Consider the following 18,921-nt stretch of genomic DNA (forward strand, 5'->3'; position numbering starts at 1 on the left):
AAATATTATACTTTATATATTTATAATTTTTATTACTGTTAGATGAAAAATATTTAAAAAATAATGAATTTTAAAAATCTAACTATGATTATTTGATCATAAATACTTTAATAAAAAAATTAACCATGCATATTAATTAAATCTTGTGTTTAATAGTTTATGTGTTTTGGATATAAACACTATTGTGGAGTACTACTGTCGTACAAAGTTAAAATTCTTTCCTAACTATCGGTCTCTTCTACCGGTCGATCAGATTTGAATTAAATCCAAATCCACGTGTCACGTATATCAGTTTCTTCTAACCCTCCTTCAATTTCGAAGAAAATCCAAACCCACGTGTCATCTGCCTATTGGTTAATGAACCTTACTTTTCGTAACAAAATAACAAAATATAACAAATCACGGAGAATATTTTATTTTCAAAATTAAAATTCCTTTCTTTTCGTAACCGCAAAGGTTATAAATATACTCACACTACTCCCCCTTCTCATCATTCCTCATTCCTCATTCCTCAAGTCATGGATCATCGAACTTTCATTCTCTTGTTTGTTCTCTTCCTCTTCTCCGTCACGGCGTTCTCATCCGAGATACCGACTGACGGTGAAGATCCAATAATCCGGCAGGTGGTCGATGACGGAGGAGTGCCGTTGGGAGCAGAGGATCACTTTAATCTATTCAAACATAGGTTCGGGAAGGTGTATTCTTCACAAGATGAACACGATTACAGATTCAATATCTTTAAGACTAACATGCACCGTGCTAAGAGACATCAGATAATGGATCCTTCGGCGGTTCACGGTGTAACTCAGTTCTCGGATCTCACTCCGCTGGAGTTTCGGAAATCCGTTACGGGATTGAGAGGGTTGAGTCTGCCTGCTGATGCGAATCAGGCTCCTATTCTTCCTACTGATAATCTTCCCACTGATTTTGATTGGAGAGAGAAAGGAGCGGTTACCCCGGTTAAGAATCAGGTATTCATTGTTTCTAAATATGATTATTATTTATTCAATTTTATTTAAAAGTTTTTTTAATCTGATTTTAATTTTTTTTGTAATTACGAATTAGGGTTCTTGTGGATCCTGTTGGAGTTTCAGCACCACCGGTGCACTTGAAGGTGCTCATTACCTCGCTACCGGAGAACTTGTCAGTCTTAGCGAGCAACAACTCGTTGATTGTGATCATGAGGTATTTTTCCCTTTTCTTTTTCATTCTCTCTTTGTCAATTAATGTTAAATTGTTAATAATTGTTATAATACATGTCTGAATTGGTTTGATTCATGAACTTTGTGCAGTGTGATCCAGAGGAGGCAGGTTCTTGTGACTCCGGATGCAACGGTGGATTGATGAACAGTGCTTTTGAGTACATTCTAAAATCCGGTGGAGTGATGCGAGAGAAAGACTATCCATATTCTGGAACTGATAAAGGTGTCTGCAAATTCGACAAGAAGAAGATTGCTGCATCAGTGGCGAATTTCAGTGTTGTTTCGCTTAACGAAGACCAGATTGCTGCCAATCTTGTGAAAAATGGTCCTCTTGCAGTTGCTATAAATGCTGTCTATATGCAGACATATGTTGGAGGAGTATCATGTCCTTATGTATGTTCAAAGAAGCTTGATCATGGAGTGTTACTGGTTGGATATGGTTCTGGAGCGTATGCGCCGATTAGGATGAAGGAGAAGCCGTATTGGATCATTAAGAACTCATGGGGAGAGAGCTGGGGAGAAAATGGATACTACAAGATTTGCCAGGGAAGAAATATTTGTGGAGTGGACTCCATGGTTTCTACTGTAGCTGCTGTTCATACTACTACTCAGTAGTTTGTTTTTACCTTTGAACCTAATTTCTGTATAAAACATTCTGTTATTTCTGTTACCCCATAGTTTTTGTTGTAAACATGGGCTTGGAGCTTGTTAACTACACAATTTGTGAACAGTTTCTGAACCTTATTATTTATGAACAAGAATTGCTCTTCTTCATCCCAAAATGTCTTGTCATTATATGTTGAGAGTTTGTCTTTCTGACTAACTATTGATCAAACTGTTTTTTTTTAATCTTACTCTGTCTATTCATTATAATTTTTAACACATATATAACAATGCTATAGACAATTTTGAAACCTTCTAACACGCTAGAACTTATACTTTCTATCAACATGTGTTAGCTACTTAAGGAAATTAAAACACTACTCTCATATTAAAGGTACTTCATAGTATCAACTAACTTGAAATAATACATCAACCAGATTTTTAATCTAAATGACCCGAAAGAATCACACCTTAAAAAGTTAATGGAAATGCACCTGTTTAGGGGTGGACAAGACCCGCGTATCCGAACCAAACTGGTTCAACCGTTTGGTTTTTCTCTCTCACGAGCGGGTTTAAATGGGCTGCGGTTTAAGAATTATTACAAAATGGGTTAACAAGGGTTCTACTGGGCGGGTGCGGTTTTCAATATCAAACTCAACGGTTACCCGAACCGCCCAAAGATGTCTCCTAAGTATTTGTTTTATCTGAGTTATAATACATGTGTAAGTTTATTATTTTATTATTGTCACCAATCTCTCTTCCCAACAACTTTCATCATCAATATTTTTACTAATTTTCTCTTAACTTTACAGCTGTAAACATCTTACAACTTTATGTCAATGTCTAATTTTTCTATCCTATCTACATTTTTTACATTTTATTTTTTTCCTCAAGAAACTAAACCCACACCTTTCTTCTTCCTTGTTCTCTTATCTCTTTTTTCTTTTGAGAAGATTGTTCTCCTGGAATAACAACACAACACAAATCCTTCTTCAACTTATATATTAAACTCTTGAAATAACCCTTTTGTTTCCTATGTAAGCTCAAAATGTTTAGAGAGTATAGAATGAACTGTTTGGTTTGAAGATGTAGAATAAATTACTTATTCTACTCACACCCACCAACATTACTTCACCGACTTGAAATTTGCACATACACAACTTGTTTACTTCAAAATTTTGATCCGACTAAATTAAGCATGTTGCTGAATCTTGTGTTTTTCTTTGTTTGTGACAACCGAATCAACCCACCCGCTAAATCCGTGCTTTACCGAACCCGTGACCCGCAAAATCCGAGAGCTCCAACAGGCGGAAATGGGTGGAAATATAGAAACCGCGGTTGCTTTCGGTTGTTGTTTTTCCGGCCGAAACCGCCCTACCCGATCCGATGTCCACCCCTACACCTGTTATTCCTATTTTATCCTTAATTAACAATATACTATTCCATCTATATTATATTTTGTGAATCTTAAATTAACATTTCTCAGTCAAATTTTTAATTTTTTTTTTATATTTGTATTACTTTATTCATCTTAAAATTTAACTTTTCATATTCCAAAAGTATTTATACAATTATACAAGATGATGTAAAATTATCAAACAAATAAAACTGAAAATTCCCGGGTGTAACCGGTTGCACTATTAAGTCAACTAGTTGCATTCAACCTCCGACTCAGTTTTAACTAAAATATTTCATGTGTAATCAGTTGATATATTATGTCAACCGATTGCAATTTACTACTCTAATTTTTTTGTATGACAATTTAAAACGGTGTAATGGTTATACTATTATGCCAATTGATTACATGCACATGAACTAACTTTTTTCCTTAACACATGCCACCTCTCATCATTATGAAAATTTTAGTTTGTAATCTTTAATTTTCTTATATAGGCCAATCTATTTAGTATATATATATATATATATATATATATATATATATATATATATATATATATATATATATATATATATATATATATATATATATATATATATATATATATATATATATATATATATATATAAGGCTTCATAGGTTTTTTTTAATAGTCTAAGTTTAACCTATTTAATTAAATAAGCTTTTAAAAAAGCCTAAGCCTATTATTTTTATTAAATAGGTTTGGTCTGACTTGGTCTTAAGTAGGCTAGACTATAGGCCCCTGTAGATCAGCCTGACCTATTTCCGCCCCTATGTGTGAACAATTATGGATGAATCAAGAATATATTTTCGAACGCACCCCAATTTAAAAAAATGCTAACAAGAATTTATTCGAAAATACATTTTTAAACTCACCTTAATTTTACTAAAGCAAAGCATAGTGTCCGTAGAAGTACATCTCTAAAATATCTTTTGAGACAAAATTGAGTTTCTAAGGTACATATTAATCTAAAACTTATATAAATAAGGATATTATTATACTTGTTAGCACAAACTCACATAACATAATACGCATATCTCGCTTTTACCTACTGCAACGGTGAGAAGTCCCCTCTTGAATTTAGATTCTCATAGATCAGTTGTCTTGTTGATCTAAAATTAATATTAAATATGTACTCAGACAATCGAAGAGTTGTGAATCTTTATTATCGTTCACCTTTAGTTAACAACGAGGAGAAGACACAGTTCAATAATTTTGAGCTTAAGACGGGTGAAGATTTAACTGTTATGTGAAGTACATTTCACCGTTACGAAAAATAAAGGTATGATCGAGGTGGATGCTAAGAATGCGAGATCAACCAAAGATATTCCAAAGATATTAAAATGTCATACTTTCTCTATTATCTTTTATAAGCAAATTTTACTTTTTAAGTTCATTCAATAAATGATGGATATAGTCTATATGTAATCCAAATACATCATTTATTGAATGAATCTAAAAAGTAAATTAAAACATGTGTTAGCTATTTAAGAAAATTAAAACACTACTCCCATATTAAAGGTACTTCATAGTATCTAACTAACTTGAAATGATAATCCAAGTAAATTGGATATTTACCTTAAAAAGTTAATGGAAATTAAATATCAACTTCCTACCTAGGATTAATCAATGCCCCTCTTATCCCTATTTTACCCTTCTTTTTTCGTAAATACACATTAATTTTAATTTAAAACCGGTCACGAACATCAAAATAAAATTTTTATATTTGATTTTTTTTACAGTTGATTTTAAATTTGTATTTTTTTTGAAAAAAAAAACGATTTTTTGGTACTTTCGAATAAAAAAAATAATTTTTCATTTTTTCAAAAAGACTCTGTTTTCGGAAAAAAAATTGATTTTATTTTTTCCGATAAAGTACGATTTTCGTATTTATTAAAAAACTCAATTTTTTCGTATTCCCTTTCGTATTTTCGAAAGAACTTGATTTTTTACAAATTTAGAAATAGAATCGATTTTTTTTCTTATTTATAAAAAATGATTTTTTTTCATATTTTCAAAAAAAATTATTTTTTTGATAAAAATTTTTTCGTATTTCCGAAAAAATCGAATTTTCATATTTCCAAAAAACACCATCGATTAAAATCAATTTTGACTATTTTCTAAAAAACTCGATTTTTCGTATTTTTGAAAAAAAAACCTCATTTTTTTTCGTATTTCCTAAAAACAATAAATTTTTCATATTTTCAAAAAAATTCGACTTTTTCGTATTTTTTGAAAAAACTCGTTTTTTTTTATGTTTTTAGAAATAAAATCAATTTTTTGTATTTGTTGAAAAAAATCAACTTTATCATTTTCTTTAAAAAACTGATTTTCTTGTATTTTCAATTTTTATTTATTTATTTGTATTTCTGAAAAAATTGGATTTTTCAGAAAATACTTTTTAGTTTTTAGGTTTTAATTTTTATTTTGGTTATGGATGTCCAATACTTGAATTTGGTTAAAACCATATTTATAAAATATACAAAATATGGATTTGGTTAAAAACTATATTAAAATTAACCGATTTTTCATATAATGGAAATTGGGTAGACCTTTACTTGAAATGTAGAGTGGTCCAAAGTAGGGGTGTTCAAAAATATGGTTAATTGAATTGTATACTGGAACTGAACTGAATTGCACCATAAAAAAACTGAACCACTTAAATGGTTAATGAACTGAACCATTTAATTTAAACAATTCAGATTCAGTTCAAAATTGGTTCAAAACCAGTTTTCTTTTATAAACTGGTTTAATTATATAAATGAATTTTTTATAGAAAAATAAAAAATCATATTTTTTCCAAAAAATTATAAAATAAAAAAAAATTCCGGAAAAAAAAATCTGAAAGTAAAAAAATATTTTTTTCTTGAAAATAAAACAAAATCTGAAAATTAATTATTTTCTAAAAATTTCAAAAAAAAACTGATTATATTATATGAACTATGAAGGCTAAATATAATATATTTTGTACTATACATAATAGTGTCAGTTTTTCCTTTGTCAAATTGCAAATATCTATTTGTAATTTAAGTTTTGTGTCCACTTAAAATAGTTAATTTGTTTGACTGAACATATGACTAAATTAGTTCTTTTATTTTGATTAATTAATTTCAAGAAGCTTAATAATTTATTAATGATTTCATAATCTCATATAAGTCATCTATAAAATTTGTATTTGCAAGAAAATTTTAGTGTTTCAGAATAAAGGAAAATATTCTATGAGAAAAATTGAAATTCAATGTGTGCATCAACACAATGTGATTAAGCAGTTTATAAAATAATATGATTTTAAATAAAATAGTTGAGATCACATAATGTTTATAAATGGTTTTTCTATTCTTTTATTTTAAATTCTTAAAAAATAATTGGAAAGAATATGTGTGCAGTTCCTTGGAGATTTCAATTGTTTATGTGTGCATTTGTGGAGATTTCAAATTTGTGGATTTCCAATTTTAAAACACCAACCGAAACAAGCATACATAATATATATATATATATATATATATATATATATATATATATATAATGTGTGCATTTGAAGATTTAGATTTGAAGAATCCTGGAGGCCGAAAGAATCACACCTTAAAAAGTTAATGGAAATGCACCTGTTATTCCTATTTTATCCTTAATTAACAATATACTATTCCATCTATATTATATTTTGTGAATCTTAAATTAACATTTCTCAGTCAAATTTTTAATTTTTTTTTTATATTTGTAATACTTTATTCATCTTAAAATTTAACTTTTCATATTCCAAGAGTATTTATACAATTATACAAGATGATGTAAAATTATCAAACAAATAAAACTGAAAATTCCCGGGTGTAACCGGTTGCACTATTAAGTCAACTAGTTGCATTCAACCTCCGACTCAGTTTTAACTAAAATATTTCATGTGTAATCAGTTGATATATTATGTCAACCGATTGCAATTTACTACTCTAATTTTTTTGTATGACAATTTAAAACGGTGTAATGGTTATACTATTATGCCAATTGATTACATGCACATGAACTAACTTTTTTCCTTAACACATGCCACCTCTCATCATTATGAAAATTTTAGTTTGTAATCTTTAATTTTCTTATATAGGCCAATCTATTTAGTATATATATATATATATATATATATATATATATATATATATATATATATATATATATATATATATATATATATATATATATATATATATATATATATATATAAAATTTCAAAATAGATTAATTTTAAAATAATTTTTAATATAAAATTGTTTTTGTTTTTTGACAAAGAATATAAAATTGGTTATATAACTATAAATTGGTTTTAAACCGGTTTATATACAAATTGGTTTTAAACTGGTTTAAATATACAAACCGGTTTAAACCAATTCATAATTGAATTAAAACTGTTTTAACAATTAACTGAATTGTTATTAATGTGGTTATTAAAAACTGAACTGAACCATTTATGTGGTTCGGTTCAGTGCAGTTTATGAACCATGAACACCCCTAGTCCAAAGATAGCTCACGTGGGGATCGCACAATGCTGGGACGCATATTTCTGTTCAAAGAACGTTCTAGTTCAAATCTGGATGAACAATACCTACAGAACTTTACCTAGGTTTTTTCCATTAAGATATTATTTCTCATTCTAATGCCACAAGGAGAAAAACGGAAGGTCGTTTCCATTAAGAAATTATTTCTCATTCTAATGCCACAAGGAGAAAAACGGAAGGTCGTAAGTTATCGTTGATACCCAACAAATATATTTTTACTTTTGAACTGTAGTATGAAATCATTTTCAATATCATGCAAGTAACGACATCATTATAAGTTATAACACTATTATTCATAAAAATAATTTATTTTGAGAGTAATAATTATTACACTTGGCCACTGCCTAGTATCTGTTTTTAGTGAAACACGCCTGGCTAGGAGCTGATAGAAAGTTACTCCACTAACTGGGATGTATTTATTACCACAACGGATAAATAGACAAGATACGGCATGATGTTGGAAGAAAAAGCTCCCAGGATTCCATCATATACAATACCGCAAACAAATACCAATCGGGTAGTCACTGACTAGATACAGCAAATGAAAGAATCATACTTGTTCGAAGCAATATAACTCCTCACTCTTATTTAACTGATATTTATATCAACTCATCCTCTTCGTCTAGCAATGTGAACGAGAAAGGGAGGAACTTGTAACCATCTCCTTCATAAAACTTGTTTTGGTACTCCACCCAGTGAAGCCTCAATGCGTGCAAGAAGGCACTCAGAGTTTCCATGACAAGTAACACTCCAACGGTTGCGAAAATGAAAACAATGAGACCCACTATCAGGATAAGCCAATTATTGTACCTGAAATATCAGACAGAACAATTACCAATCATTCCCCACATTAATTATCAGGATAAAAGAAAATGCAACAGAAATTTCTAAACATAACATACCCCCATGCCATAAGCAGAACCTTCTCGTAGAACACACTTGATAATTCTGAATGAGCAAGACTGGTACAAAAAGAAAAACATTAGTAAATGTATAGTTGTAGTTTAGCATTGCATAAAACAAATCTATAGGTAAATAGACAAACAAAAATCATGTGAGGTTCCAATCTTGTATCTCTTGTAGGGCTACAGCATTATTAATAGAATAGGATGTGCCATTTATAGACATACCTAAGGGCCCACAGACGAAGGTAAGAAGCTGTATTAGATACTGCTCCAAGTACAAATTCTATAGTGTGTATGAGTTGATGTACAAAAATTTCACTGAACTCGAATTCCGCATGACCGTGGGAATCATGATTTGATTCCACTTGCAAGCTTTCCTCTGTGTTTGAAAGTGGTGCATAGGATTCTTCTTCGTGCCTCTGAATTAAGATAAATATTAGATCCAGAGCAAAATGAAAGTTTCAGGAAAGAACAAATGGAAAACATAATAAAAGCAAGCATACAGCTTCATGTTGTTTCTTCAAAATAAAGGGTTTTGGCAACAGCATCCAGGGCACGGCGACAAAAGCCAGAAGCAGAAGCACGAGCTAGTAGAAACAGAACAGAGCATGTAAGTATTACTCAGAAAAATACTATTAACAAGTTTTTTGGGGGGGATTAGGAGCTACCCAACCTGAAGATTTTTCTGACCCTCGAAGAGTTGGTTCTCGCCCAAATCATCCATTGGACTCAAGAACATGTAGATCATTACATGGTACAAATCAGCTTGAGAACCCGTGCACCACTTCACAATGATAAGGAGGGATAGATAGCCAAATAGACTGTTAAGAAATATCACCTGGGGGATAAATTGGAACCTGAAAGAGTGATACATCGAAATAAAAATTATATACATCAATTTAAAATACGTAAGCAAGTTCATAGAAATAGAACGACTCAGTGATGATTGCAGATGAGAACACCTGCAAAATTGCTTGGGAAAAATTTCAAAACCATTTCTAATGATAAATGTTACCATTCAAATACATATTAACTTACCATACATTTACATGGTTCTTAAAGAACCTGGCATTGGCATAGCTCATTAAAATTCCAAGGTTCATTTGAGCAACCCCAAGAAGAATTGACATTTTCATTTTCAAAGAGTTCAGGAATGGTAATTCACTACGTGTACCATGCCATACAGGATCCACTCCAAAAGGGTAAGTGCGACGCGCTTTTATCAGCCCTATTGTGGTAGAATCCCTGCATCAAAAAGTATGTAAATAAAAGAACAGTGACTAAATCTCTAATAGAATAAAGGATAGTACTATTGATTTATAAATTAAGGGATTTGATTCACCTGCAAGAAAGGTCACGGCACACATATGCAGAGGGGCCAAAGAGTTCAAATGGAACAGAAAAGAACTCGTTATAGATCAGGCCAGTGTAGATCGAGAAGAGTGACATCATGAAAATAACATAGCGACCTCCAAAAGTCATATCTGTGATGTCATCAAGCTTCTGCATTCATCCAAAGACTCAACGTTAGAAGACTGTTACACATACATTCACGAGACATATTTATGCAAGGGGAGCAAAAGTAATACACATCACCCAGCAAAGATTGTTGGCGAATTATAAATTGTAATATATCAATCTGAAAACTTCTCACAGTTGATCAAAATTTTAAGTTTGCTGGAAAAATAGCAAAAATGAAATTATAGTCAAGCCATAGTTGTATTAGTAATAGTTGGTGAAGTCCTTTTCAACGACTAAAAGAACCAGCAGTTGAGCACTGATTCCGTCTTCACTAAGGAGATGGGACTAACTTACGCACTAAAATACCAAAAAAAAAGAAATTTTAGCCTTCCTATTATAAGGTAAAACTGTTCACTCTTGATGCCCGGTATTAGAGATATAGGATAGCTAGTCTGTTTTAACTAATTTAGTCATCATCTAGAAGATAACTAACTAACTCTATAAGTTAGTTATCATAGCTGTCTAGATAAGCTGACACATGTCAGTTTGTAATAGGTATAACCTGCTATAGCAGGTAAACTGTCTGCAACTATAAATGCAGCTGCTTCCCTCTTGTAACTAACTTTTCAATAATGAAAAACAGAATTCAGAGAAAATCAAATCTCTATGATTTCTATTACACGGTCTTGAAAGAAAGAAAAAAAATCCAAATGCCCTCAATCATCAAACAGCAACATAAATATTGGAAAATTTATTAAACTATTGTACGTGATGTGCTGTATACTACATAGTTACAAAAAGATCAGTTACTGACCACATAAACACAAATGAGGCTACCTAAGCTTTTTCTTTAATGAACAAGGTAATGTTTCTAGGAATGCCAATTGAACTCAGAGCGGCTTAAATGTGTCTGCTGGGTTTAACACACCTAAAATTTTTGGGCATGGGCATAGGCTTAGTTAATAGGCCGATTCTGTTTTATACATAATTAGGATTTTGAAGTTTTTTGCACAATTTTGGAGTTGCATGAGATGTTTAACTACTACAAATTTGAACAAAAATGCATGGTTAATTTTTGAAGAAAAAAAAAAGACATTAAGGGAAAATATACTCCATCTAACAAAATATGTGTACCAGATCAACAACTTTGGAGTTGCATGAGATGTTTAACTACTACAAATTTGAACAAAAATGCATAGTTAATTTTTGAAGAAAAAAAAAGACATTAAGGGAAAATATACTCCATCTAACAAAATATGTGTAACAGATCTACGAGAGTCTTGATCCAAATCAAGGTTCTTTTCTTAAATGTGAGTATGGAAACAAATACTTTTGAGGGCCCTATCCAAATCTTGCCCATTGTCCTCCCTGAATGTTTCATGATATACACTCGCCATCAAAGCACAAAAGAGATGCTCATACATATTCTAGAAAGGTGGAGATAGTCTACCTAATTTTCTTCATTGAAGTGTAAAATCTTGCCTTTTGTATGATTTTAAAAGGATGGATTTACAATACAAACTAAAAGAGTACCTGGCTAGAAAGTTTCTTCTCCCTGATTATGAAATATAGAGCTGCCAGTAGTAAACATATTCCATGCCCCCAATCACCGAACATTACAGCGAAAAGAAATGGAAAGGTAACTACAGTAAACACAGTAGGATTTGCTTCTTGGTATTTAGCAACCCTGAAATGTTCATATAAAAAACTCAAAATATAAGATGCATGTCTTTCAAAAGCAGAAGTAAAAACAAATTCATTAATTGTTAAGACTTAAGATAATTGCACCACTAATTGTAAAAACAAATCAGCCTTATAAGATTTAGTGGTAGTCAAGGTGCACGGAAAGTGGTGGCATGTCAACCAGTGGAGGCCGGAGAGTATTGGCGACAACGACAATAAGGTTCTGAGCATGTTTAGTGAGGAGTGAAGCAGTGGTAGTGGTGTTGAGCTGAAAAGGAGGTGGAAGCAGGGGAAAGTGTCACAAGTTGTATCATCGCTAATTGCTATTGTACCCTGCTTATTTCTAACCCATCTCCATTCATAGGAGAAATTTACACTGATAAGTAGGGATTAGATAAGCCATTGGGATAATCGAATCATATCTTATTGGCTCAACAAACACTTGATATAATAGGATAAGATAGTATATTATATTCTATCGTACTTATCATGGCCACCAAATGAATCCTATATACTAGCACAAAGAACTTAGAGGACAAATATATTACATAAATGTGATCGTGCAAACAATATGTATGTTCCACTGCATATATTACATAATAAATAAGTACACTATACGTTTCCTATTTCCACAAGCACAATACAAATAAAGGGAAAAGAATTAAGTACAATGCTCACCCATATGAGTCTATAATTCCTTGATACGAAGACGTAAATTTGTTCGTGCGAAAGTAGGTAGGTGGCAACTCTCTGGTATGCAAAACTTGCAAAATAGCACTGACTTGGGAGTTAGAGTCCTTTGAAGCCCGCTGTAATGCATCCTGGACCTGAAATATCAAGGTAACATGCTTACTTAAATCATTTTACAGAGACCATATTGGCCGTATTACCACTGGCTAGACAAAACGAAAATCAATTATAAAACAATGGAACACGGCTACAACAAATACCTGATTTGTTGCAAAAACGGGACTCCACCCCTCAGCTACTAGACATTTTTTCGTCACATCAAGGCTCAGCATGTTCAGGGTATGGTGGATGGATTTCTCCTTCCTCACCTTCACGAATTTGAAGAAATGTTGTCAAGATTCATGAGAAAACAATCATTAAAAGAAAAATACTTATCTACAAATAGTTTTTGCTCACTCCATCCCACAATGACTGTCACATTTCTACCCAAAAAAAAGTCCCAAAATGAAAGTCATTTTCAGTTTTCAATAAAAAATTAATTCCCCACCCCCAATTGTACCCTCTAATTAATAACTAATAACTTAACACTACTTGCATCACTCCAAAATGGTTAAATTCCACTTTATTTTTATAATAAAGGTGAACACAGTAATGCTTAATAAGGATAAATAGAAAAAATTACCATTCTCTTTCTTTTATTTATAACATTTTCTTAACAGGTGTGAAAGAAGTAATTATAACACTCATTCTGAGATGGAGGGACTATATTGGAGGATAAAATTAACAATTATTAAAAAAAAAGGTGATGTAAAGGTACGGTCAGACTATGTTCTTCAGGTGCATAACACAGAATATCGTTAGTTAGTTTATGTTTTGACAAACCAAAAGATTCCATTGCTCGAATTGAGTCCCAAGATTTTCCAGCAAGTTAACTCGGTGCGAAAGTCCAGCATCTATGGTGGTCTTCAATTCTGTAAGCCTTCCAGAAACCTGCAGGTCCATTTGTTAAAACTGTTTAGCCAAATAGCCAAAGTTATAAAGTTGCAGAAACTAATAAAGGACAAGACTTCTTATAAATAAAACATAAGCAACTTAGCTAGATTAATGTCATTATTACATATAACAAACTGAAAAGATAATGCTACCTGCGAGCAACTATTTTGATTATTAGTATTTTCAAACAATCTCTTTCACTGATACGAATCATTTAAAGAACACAATCAGAGCAATGCAACTGAGAAGGAAGAAATATCTAAGTACTACAATTAGTCCAACAGAAATTGCTCGGACTAATTCAGCACATTCAACTAACATGACTATGCTTGTGAACAAAAAAGTAAATCTGTGTATCAACACAATCAAAAATACATTACAAGTACTCAGTATTCACAATAAGCAAGGACGGTTATGAAGACATATTTAAGTACATAATTCTTACCTACCTTTTGGCTATTGTATTAAGTATATGCAATTATGCACTCACTCAAAATATCTAACAGTTAAGGAAGGTGTCTCAAAACACTTAGAAACTGCGCCTATCCTCTCTTGGCCCTTCTAGGGCCACAGTTGAGGCTATCGCTCAGTGCTATAAGAGTACTTTTTAGTTTATTTTCATGTACTTATGCAAGGGAAGGCTGCCGCCTATCCTTAATGTCAAGGTCAAATATTACTAAACCATATCCCCCACTCCCACAGATAAAATGTAATGGCAGGCTTGTCCATACTTAATCTAAGAATTTGTATCCATTTAGTTCCAAGCAAGGTATGTATTGCTGTAAAGAAGTAGTACAGCAGAAGCTTGAGATAAAAAGTCAGGGTATCATGGTGGCAGATAAAGAAGCTTTTCCTCAATAGAAATAACAATCAATATGCATACCTCCGTAATCATCTGAGCTTGTTTTCCAAGCTCCTCAGCAAACGGGTATCGATTGGCACCAAAGGCATCACAGATTTTCAGAATCTTGGCTTTCACTTTTTCACCAGCGTAAAAGACGACAAAAACATTTTTCTCAGTCTGCAGGTCAGCATCCATAAGTGAGCAAAGAATAGAACACAAAACTGGATATTATGTTTCAACAGGCAAAATTTTATTCAAAAGAAAATGCAGAACCTCACTATTATATTTTAATAGAAAACACAAATTTAGAGGTAGGGTGCTGACAAATATTAGATGCATAATTTAGGAAATCATATAGATGGAGAGGTTATCACTCAATGATCACTTCCATTTCAATTTTCAATTCCAACAGGCACAACAAACAGGTATGCATATCATTTTGGTTTGAACTAGTTGAGCTAAGGGTTAATTGAGTTTTGGAGGTCCAGAATTCAAATCCTTGACAAAAGTGTAAATAAAATTTCTGATTCATTTTTCAACAGATACATCAAAATTAACAGAGTAAGCGGTTAATAAAAGGGCATGGCAAGCTGCGATATACATGTGTACCATATGTCATCAGTAGAAAATATCAGCCAACAAACCAACGTAATTAGACCATAAAAGCCCTGTATTTGGTCTGTTTTATGAAATGATATATGATAGCATCCATCATGGATACAAACTAAAAATAACACCATTGAATGCATCCAAACTAACTTTCCTCTCGACAAAATTTCAATCTAGTCTACATATTAGCTATAATGAAAGCAAAAATATATGAACGTTAAAAATGGTCCGTAACAGCAGAAATCAGAGTTACATACTATATTTTATAGACAAAGGGAACACAGGTAAGAACCTTTTCTCCAGAAACAGGGTCTGTAACCGGATCCTCAACAGCAGTCTGCCTCAAAAATACATTGCCTCTAGTAGCACGAAATAAAATTCTCTCAAATGCCATGGACTTTTCCCTGGGAACGAGACCAGCTAAAAATCCCAACTTAACTGCCTTTGATGAATCACCTGGTAATTCCTTTATAACAATAAATTGCAGGATTAGATTCATTAAATGAAGGTTGTCCAACATTATACAAGAAGAAAGTTAGATATGAGCAGGTAAGATATCTACTTGGTCCTGTAATAAAGGTACTTCCATAGAATCCCCACTCAGTTGGCGTGATTCATATTCTCTTTGCTGCTCTATGGCACGGCTTTGAGCTGAGTGGAAAAAGTCACCAGCCTGAAAAGGGAGAACAACTATTCATTGATTAACCTGCCATAATTAAGATTATATATCTAAAAGACAGATTTCAATTCTATAAAATGACAAGTATACAATATCAATTAAACCATACCCACTTCTTAAATTTGGAGTGGACATATTAATCTTTAGCATTAAGAGAAGAATTGAGAATAATTACTAATCTAATAGAGATTTGACAGCAACCAAATCAATATACAGAAACAATCAGGTAGACCCAAACCAAATTATATTATAATCATTATTCAATCTTTAGTATGTTATGTCTCATTGTAGCTTGCAGAAATACATGCCTTGGCACATTGTCAACCCGCTTTGCCTTCTATCAGTCCTAGCTTCAGACAACCACGCAACAACTACTCAAAAGAAATTTATACTCAACGCAACAGATTAAACAAGGATTAGGAAAATCGTTCTAGTTCAACAATACAAAGAGATACGCATAAACATTCTCAATTTTCCAATGTAATTAAAGAAAAGTAATCAGATCACTTTTTTCAGTTAATTTCCATGAATATGTACATCTTGAAAGGTTGCAGTAGCAATCCGGGCCACTTACAAGAACAATTAGGCTAAATGCATGAAGCAGCGGATAATTATCACTGCTCTCTCTTTATTATGCATAATCTTTGAATAAAAGACACATAATAGTTTATGGTATAAGTAGAGAATAAACTGTACCTTCTGAAGAACAAGCTTATACTCAACAAGTTCATTGTATGTGCGTTGCAACTTTTCACCATTTGCATTCATCTCAGTTAACTCTGACTCAATTTCTGAAAGTTTTATCTGTTACAAGCACATGATATGTCAACTTCCAAAATAAATTAAGAGGAAAACAACCTTGTCAATAAATCCATTCACGTACCTCAAGGTCATCGATGTTCACATCAACCTGTGCTGTGGAACCTTTTGGTGAAACACCTGCCTTAAACATTTGCTCCTTGAAGAAACGCAACTTACGAGCCATCTCTCCACATCTTTTTATCTTCACAAGGACCAATATTTACCCCCAAACATATTCAGAAGCAAAATATCAGTATCTTTTTGAAAAAACAAAATTTACATAGAGAAAAAAACACAGTAAGTCTGGAGGACAACAAATTCTTCATATTGGAAAGAACAAATCACAACATCATTCATACATGAATATATACAGCAAAAGCAAAACATATGCCGTATCAGCTCAATTGTTGTGCCAAATAAAAAAAATACAAGTTATGCTCCAAAGTCCAACCATACATGAATATGCAGCAAAAGCAAAACTTAAAACATTATATTCAGGTTCCAGAAACTAGCAAAATAAGTGACTTATGATAACAGAAAACAAACGCACCTGAGTTGCATAAGTTCGTTGAAACGGGCTCTTCTCTGAATTGAGCTGAAAACATCACAAGAAAGAACGCATTATTACGCTTAGAAAAACCTCTCAAGCAAGCTCATCATCATGCTTCAATTTAGAGAAATTAGGAAACAAGAACACATAATTGGTTACTGGAAAATTCATGCTCGCATCATCTGTTCTATACATACAAACATAAACCTAATCATTAAAAAAATTGCAATAACAGTATGATGTGAAATTGAGATCTCCTAATCTAAAAATTCTACGATCAAAGACTAATTCCACCAACGATTTAAAAAGCACTGCAATGAAGTTCAATAAAATAATTAATCAATTCTCATGAAAAAAATCATAATTGAGTTTACGTCAATTAAGTACGACAATGTGTTCGAACTCGTTAACCTGAAAAGGAGTTGCAGCTTATTTAGATCAAATTAAGCAGATTAATAATCACAAACAATCAATCGAAAAACATCAATAAACACAAGGATGAACCCTAATCAAAAGCTAGTAACTAAAAAACCAAAAACGAAGTGATTAATGGTTTATCGATGAAGAAATTGAGGAATTGATGAATACTGACATCTTTAAACTGAAGAAGGCCAAGGTCACCGAGGTAGGAGACAGTGCAGTGAGCGGATTCGATGGGAATGATGAGCTGAATCAGTTGCATCGGCTCCGAACGGAACAGATCCATCGGAGGACAACAACCTCCACGCGCTACCTCTCCCATTCTTTCCGCAGCGATTTCGATTGATTCAGAGAAGACGGAGAATCGAGACAAACACCGATCTCAGTCTCAACTACGGCCTCAGAGGAAGTTTCTCCTTCTCTCCTTCTTCTTCCCCTCTCTCTCTATTATTTTTCCCTTTCGTTTGTTGATCAGATTGATTGATTCAGTTTTTGATTTTTTCCAGCTTTTTTTATCTGGCACAAAAATTAACAATATTGTTTTATCAATAAATAATAATAACTACAATACTGCTTTTAGTTTATTTTTTCTACCACGGTGAATAACAATTAACAAGTATATGTTCATTGTATGGTATTTATTTTAAGAGGGTATTTTGACCATATATATTTTTAAAATTAAATTATATCTCTTTTTTGAATAAAAATATCTTTTAAAGCAAAAAAAACATTATTTTTTATTTTTTATAAATATAATAATAATTTTTATTAAAATTCACGTACAAAAGTGTCAATATTAGTTTTCAATTTAATAATATTAAAGTTAAAGTTTATAAACAATTTTAACATGATTAACTTTTAGAAAAAAAAGAAAAAAATTAAAAATACATAATTATTTTGAGATATCACAATTTTCCTAAAATATAATTATTCTACCTTTATAATTAATTCTACTTGAAATTATAATTTGTATTATTACAAGAAAATTCATTTTTCATTTCATTTTTACAAAAATTATATAAATATAAATTATTTTTCATTAAACTTAATTTTAATCAAAATCAATTCTACAAATTCAACTTACTTACTCGTAATATTTTATTTTAATGTATTGGCAATTTCATTTTTTACCTAGTAGATCATTCCTAAAAATATTTTCTGTGTGGCTAACATAATGACTAGCACGTTTCTTTTGTGCTTAATTATTATTATATATAAAAAGATATATTTATTTTGACATATACTAATATATTAGTATGATCAAATATCTTTTATTAATAAGGTTTAAATAAATTTATTTTATAATGCTTAGTATTAGTAAAACAGTTGGATTTAGCCCATTGTTTTAGTTAATAGTTGTAATAATATTTAAAAAATTATGAAATAGTTTAAATAAAAGATAAATATCTAAAATGTGTTTTTATGGGAAGAAAATTAAATGCTAAGAACAACATTAATAAATATATGTTTGATTCAACGGAGGGGAGGGGAGGGGAAGGGAGGGGAGTGAATTTAA

At 31.6% G+C, this 18,921-nt stretch overlaps 2 protein-coding genes across 2 annotated transcripts; one reads left to right on the forward strand and one right to left on the reverse strand.

The window, feature by feature from the left end:
* Nucleotides 1–477: 477 nt before the first annotated feature.
* On the forward strand, nucleotides 478–1,984 carry LOC131629995 (probable cysteine protease RD19B). The gene is made up of 3 exons (XM_058900795.1): nucleotides 478–971; nucleotides 1,066–1,185; nucleotides 1,293–1,984. Exons 1-3 carry the CDS (start codon nucleotides 519–521, stop codon nucleotides 1,815–1,817), a joined length of 1,098 nt encoding a protein of 365 aa, XP_058756778.1. The 5' UTR covers nucleotides 478–518; the 3' UTR covers nucleotides 1,818–1,984.
* Nucleotides 1,985–8,038: 6,054 nt separating this feature from the next.
* LOC131629988 (V-type proton ATPase subunit a3-like) lies at nucleotides 8,039–17,907 on the reverse strand. Its single transcript, XM_058900785.1, has 18 exons — nucleotides 17,578–17,907; nucleotides 16,986–17,030; nucleotides 16,518–16,637; nucleotides 16,331–16,438; nucleotides 15,518–15,628; nucleotides 15,248–15,421; nucleotides 14,386–14,523; nucleotides 13,392–13,499; nucleotides 12,770–12,877; nucleotides 12,498–12,646; nucleotides 11,670–11,823; nucleotides 10,018–10,178; nucleotides 9,714–9,920; nucleotides 9,349–9,532; nucleotides 9,179–9,262; nucleotides 8,901–9,094; nucleotides 8,673–8,732; nucleotides 8,039–8,580 (listed from the first exon to the last, which is right to left on the reverse strand). The coding sequence occupies exons 1-18, from the start codon at nucleotides 17,725–17,727 to the stop codon at nucleotides 8,370–8,372; spliced, it is 2,466 nt and encodes an 821-aa protein (XP_058756768.1). The 5' UTR covers nucleotides 17,728–17,907; the 3' UTR covers nucleotides 8,039–8,369.
* Nucleotides 17,908–18,921: the final 1,014 nt, after the last annotated feature.

This window comes from Vicia villosa, unplaced genomic scaffold (assembly GCF_029867415.1).
Source record: "Vicia villosa cultivar HV-30 ecotype Madison, WI unplaced genomic scaffold, Vvil1.0 ctg.000628F_1_1_3, whole genome shotgun sequence".
Lineage (NCBI taxonomy): Eukaryota > Viridiplantae > Streptophyta > Magnoliopsida > Fabales > Fabaceae > Vicia > Vicia villosa.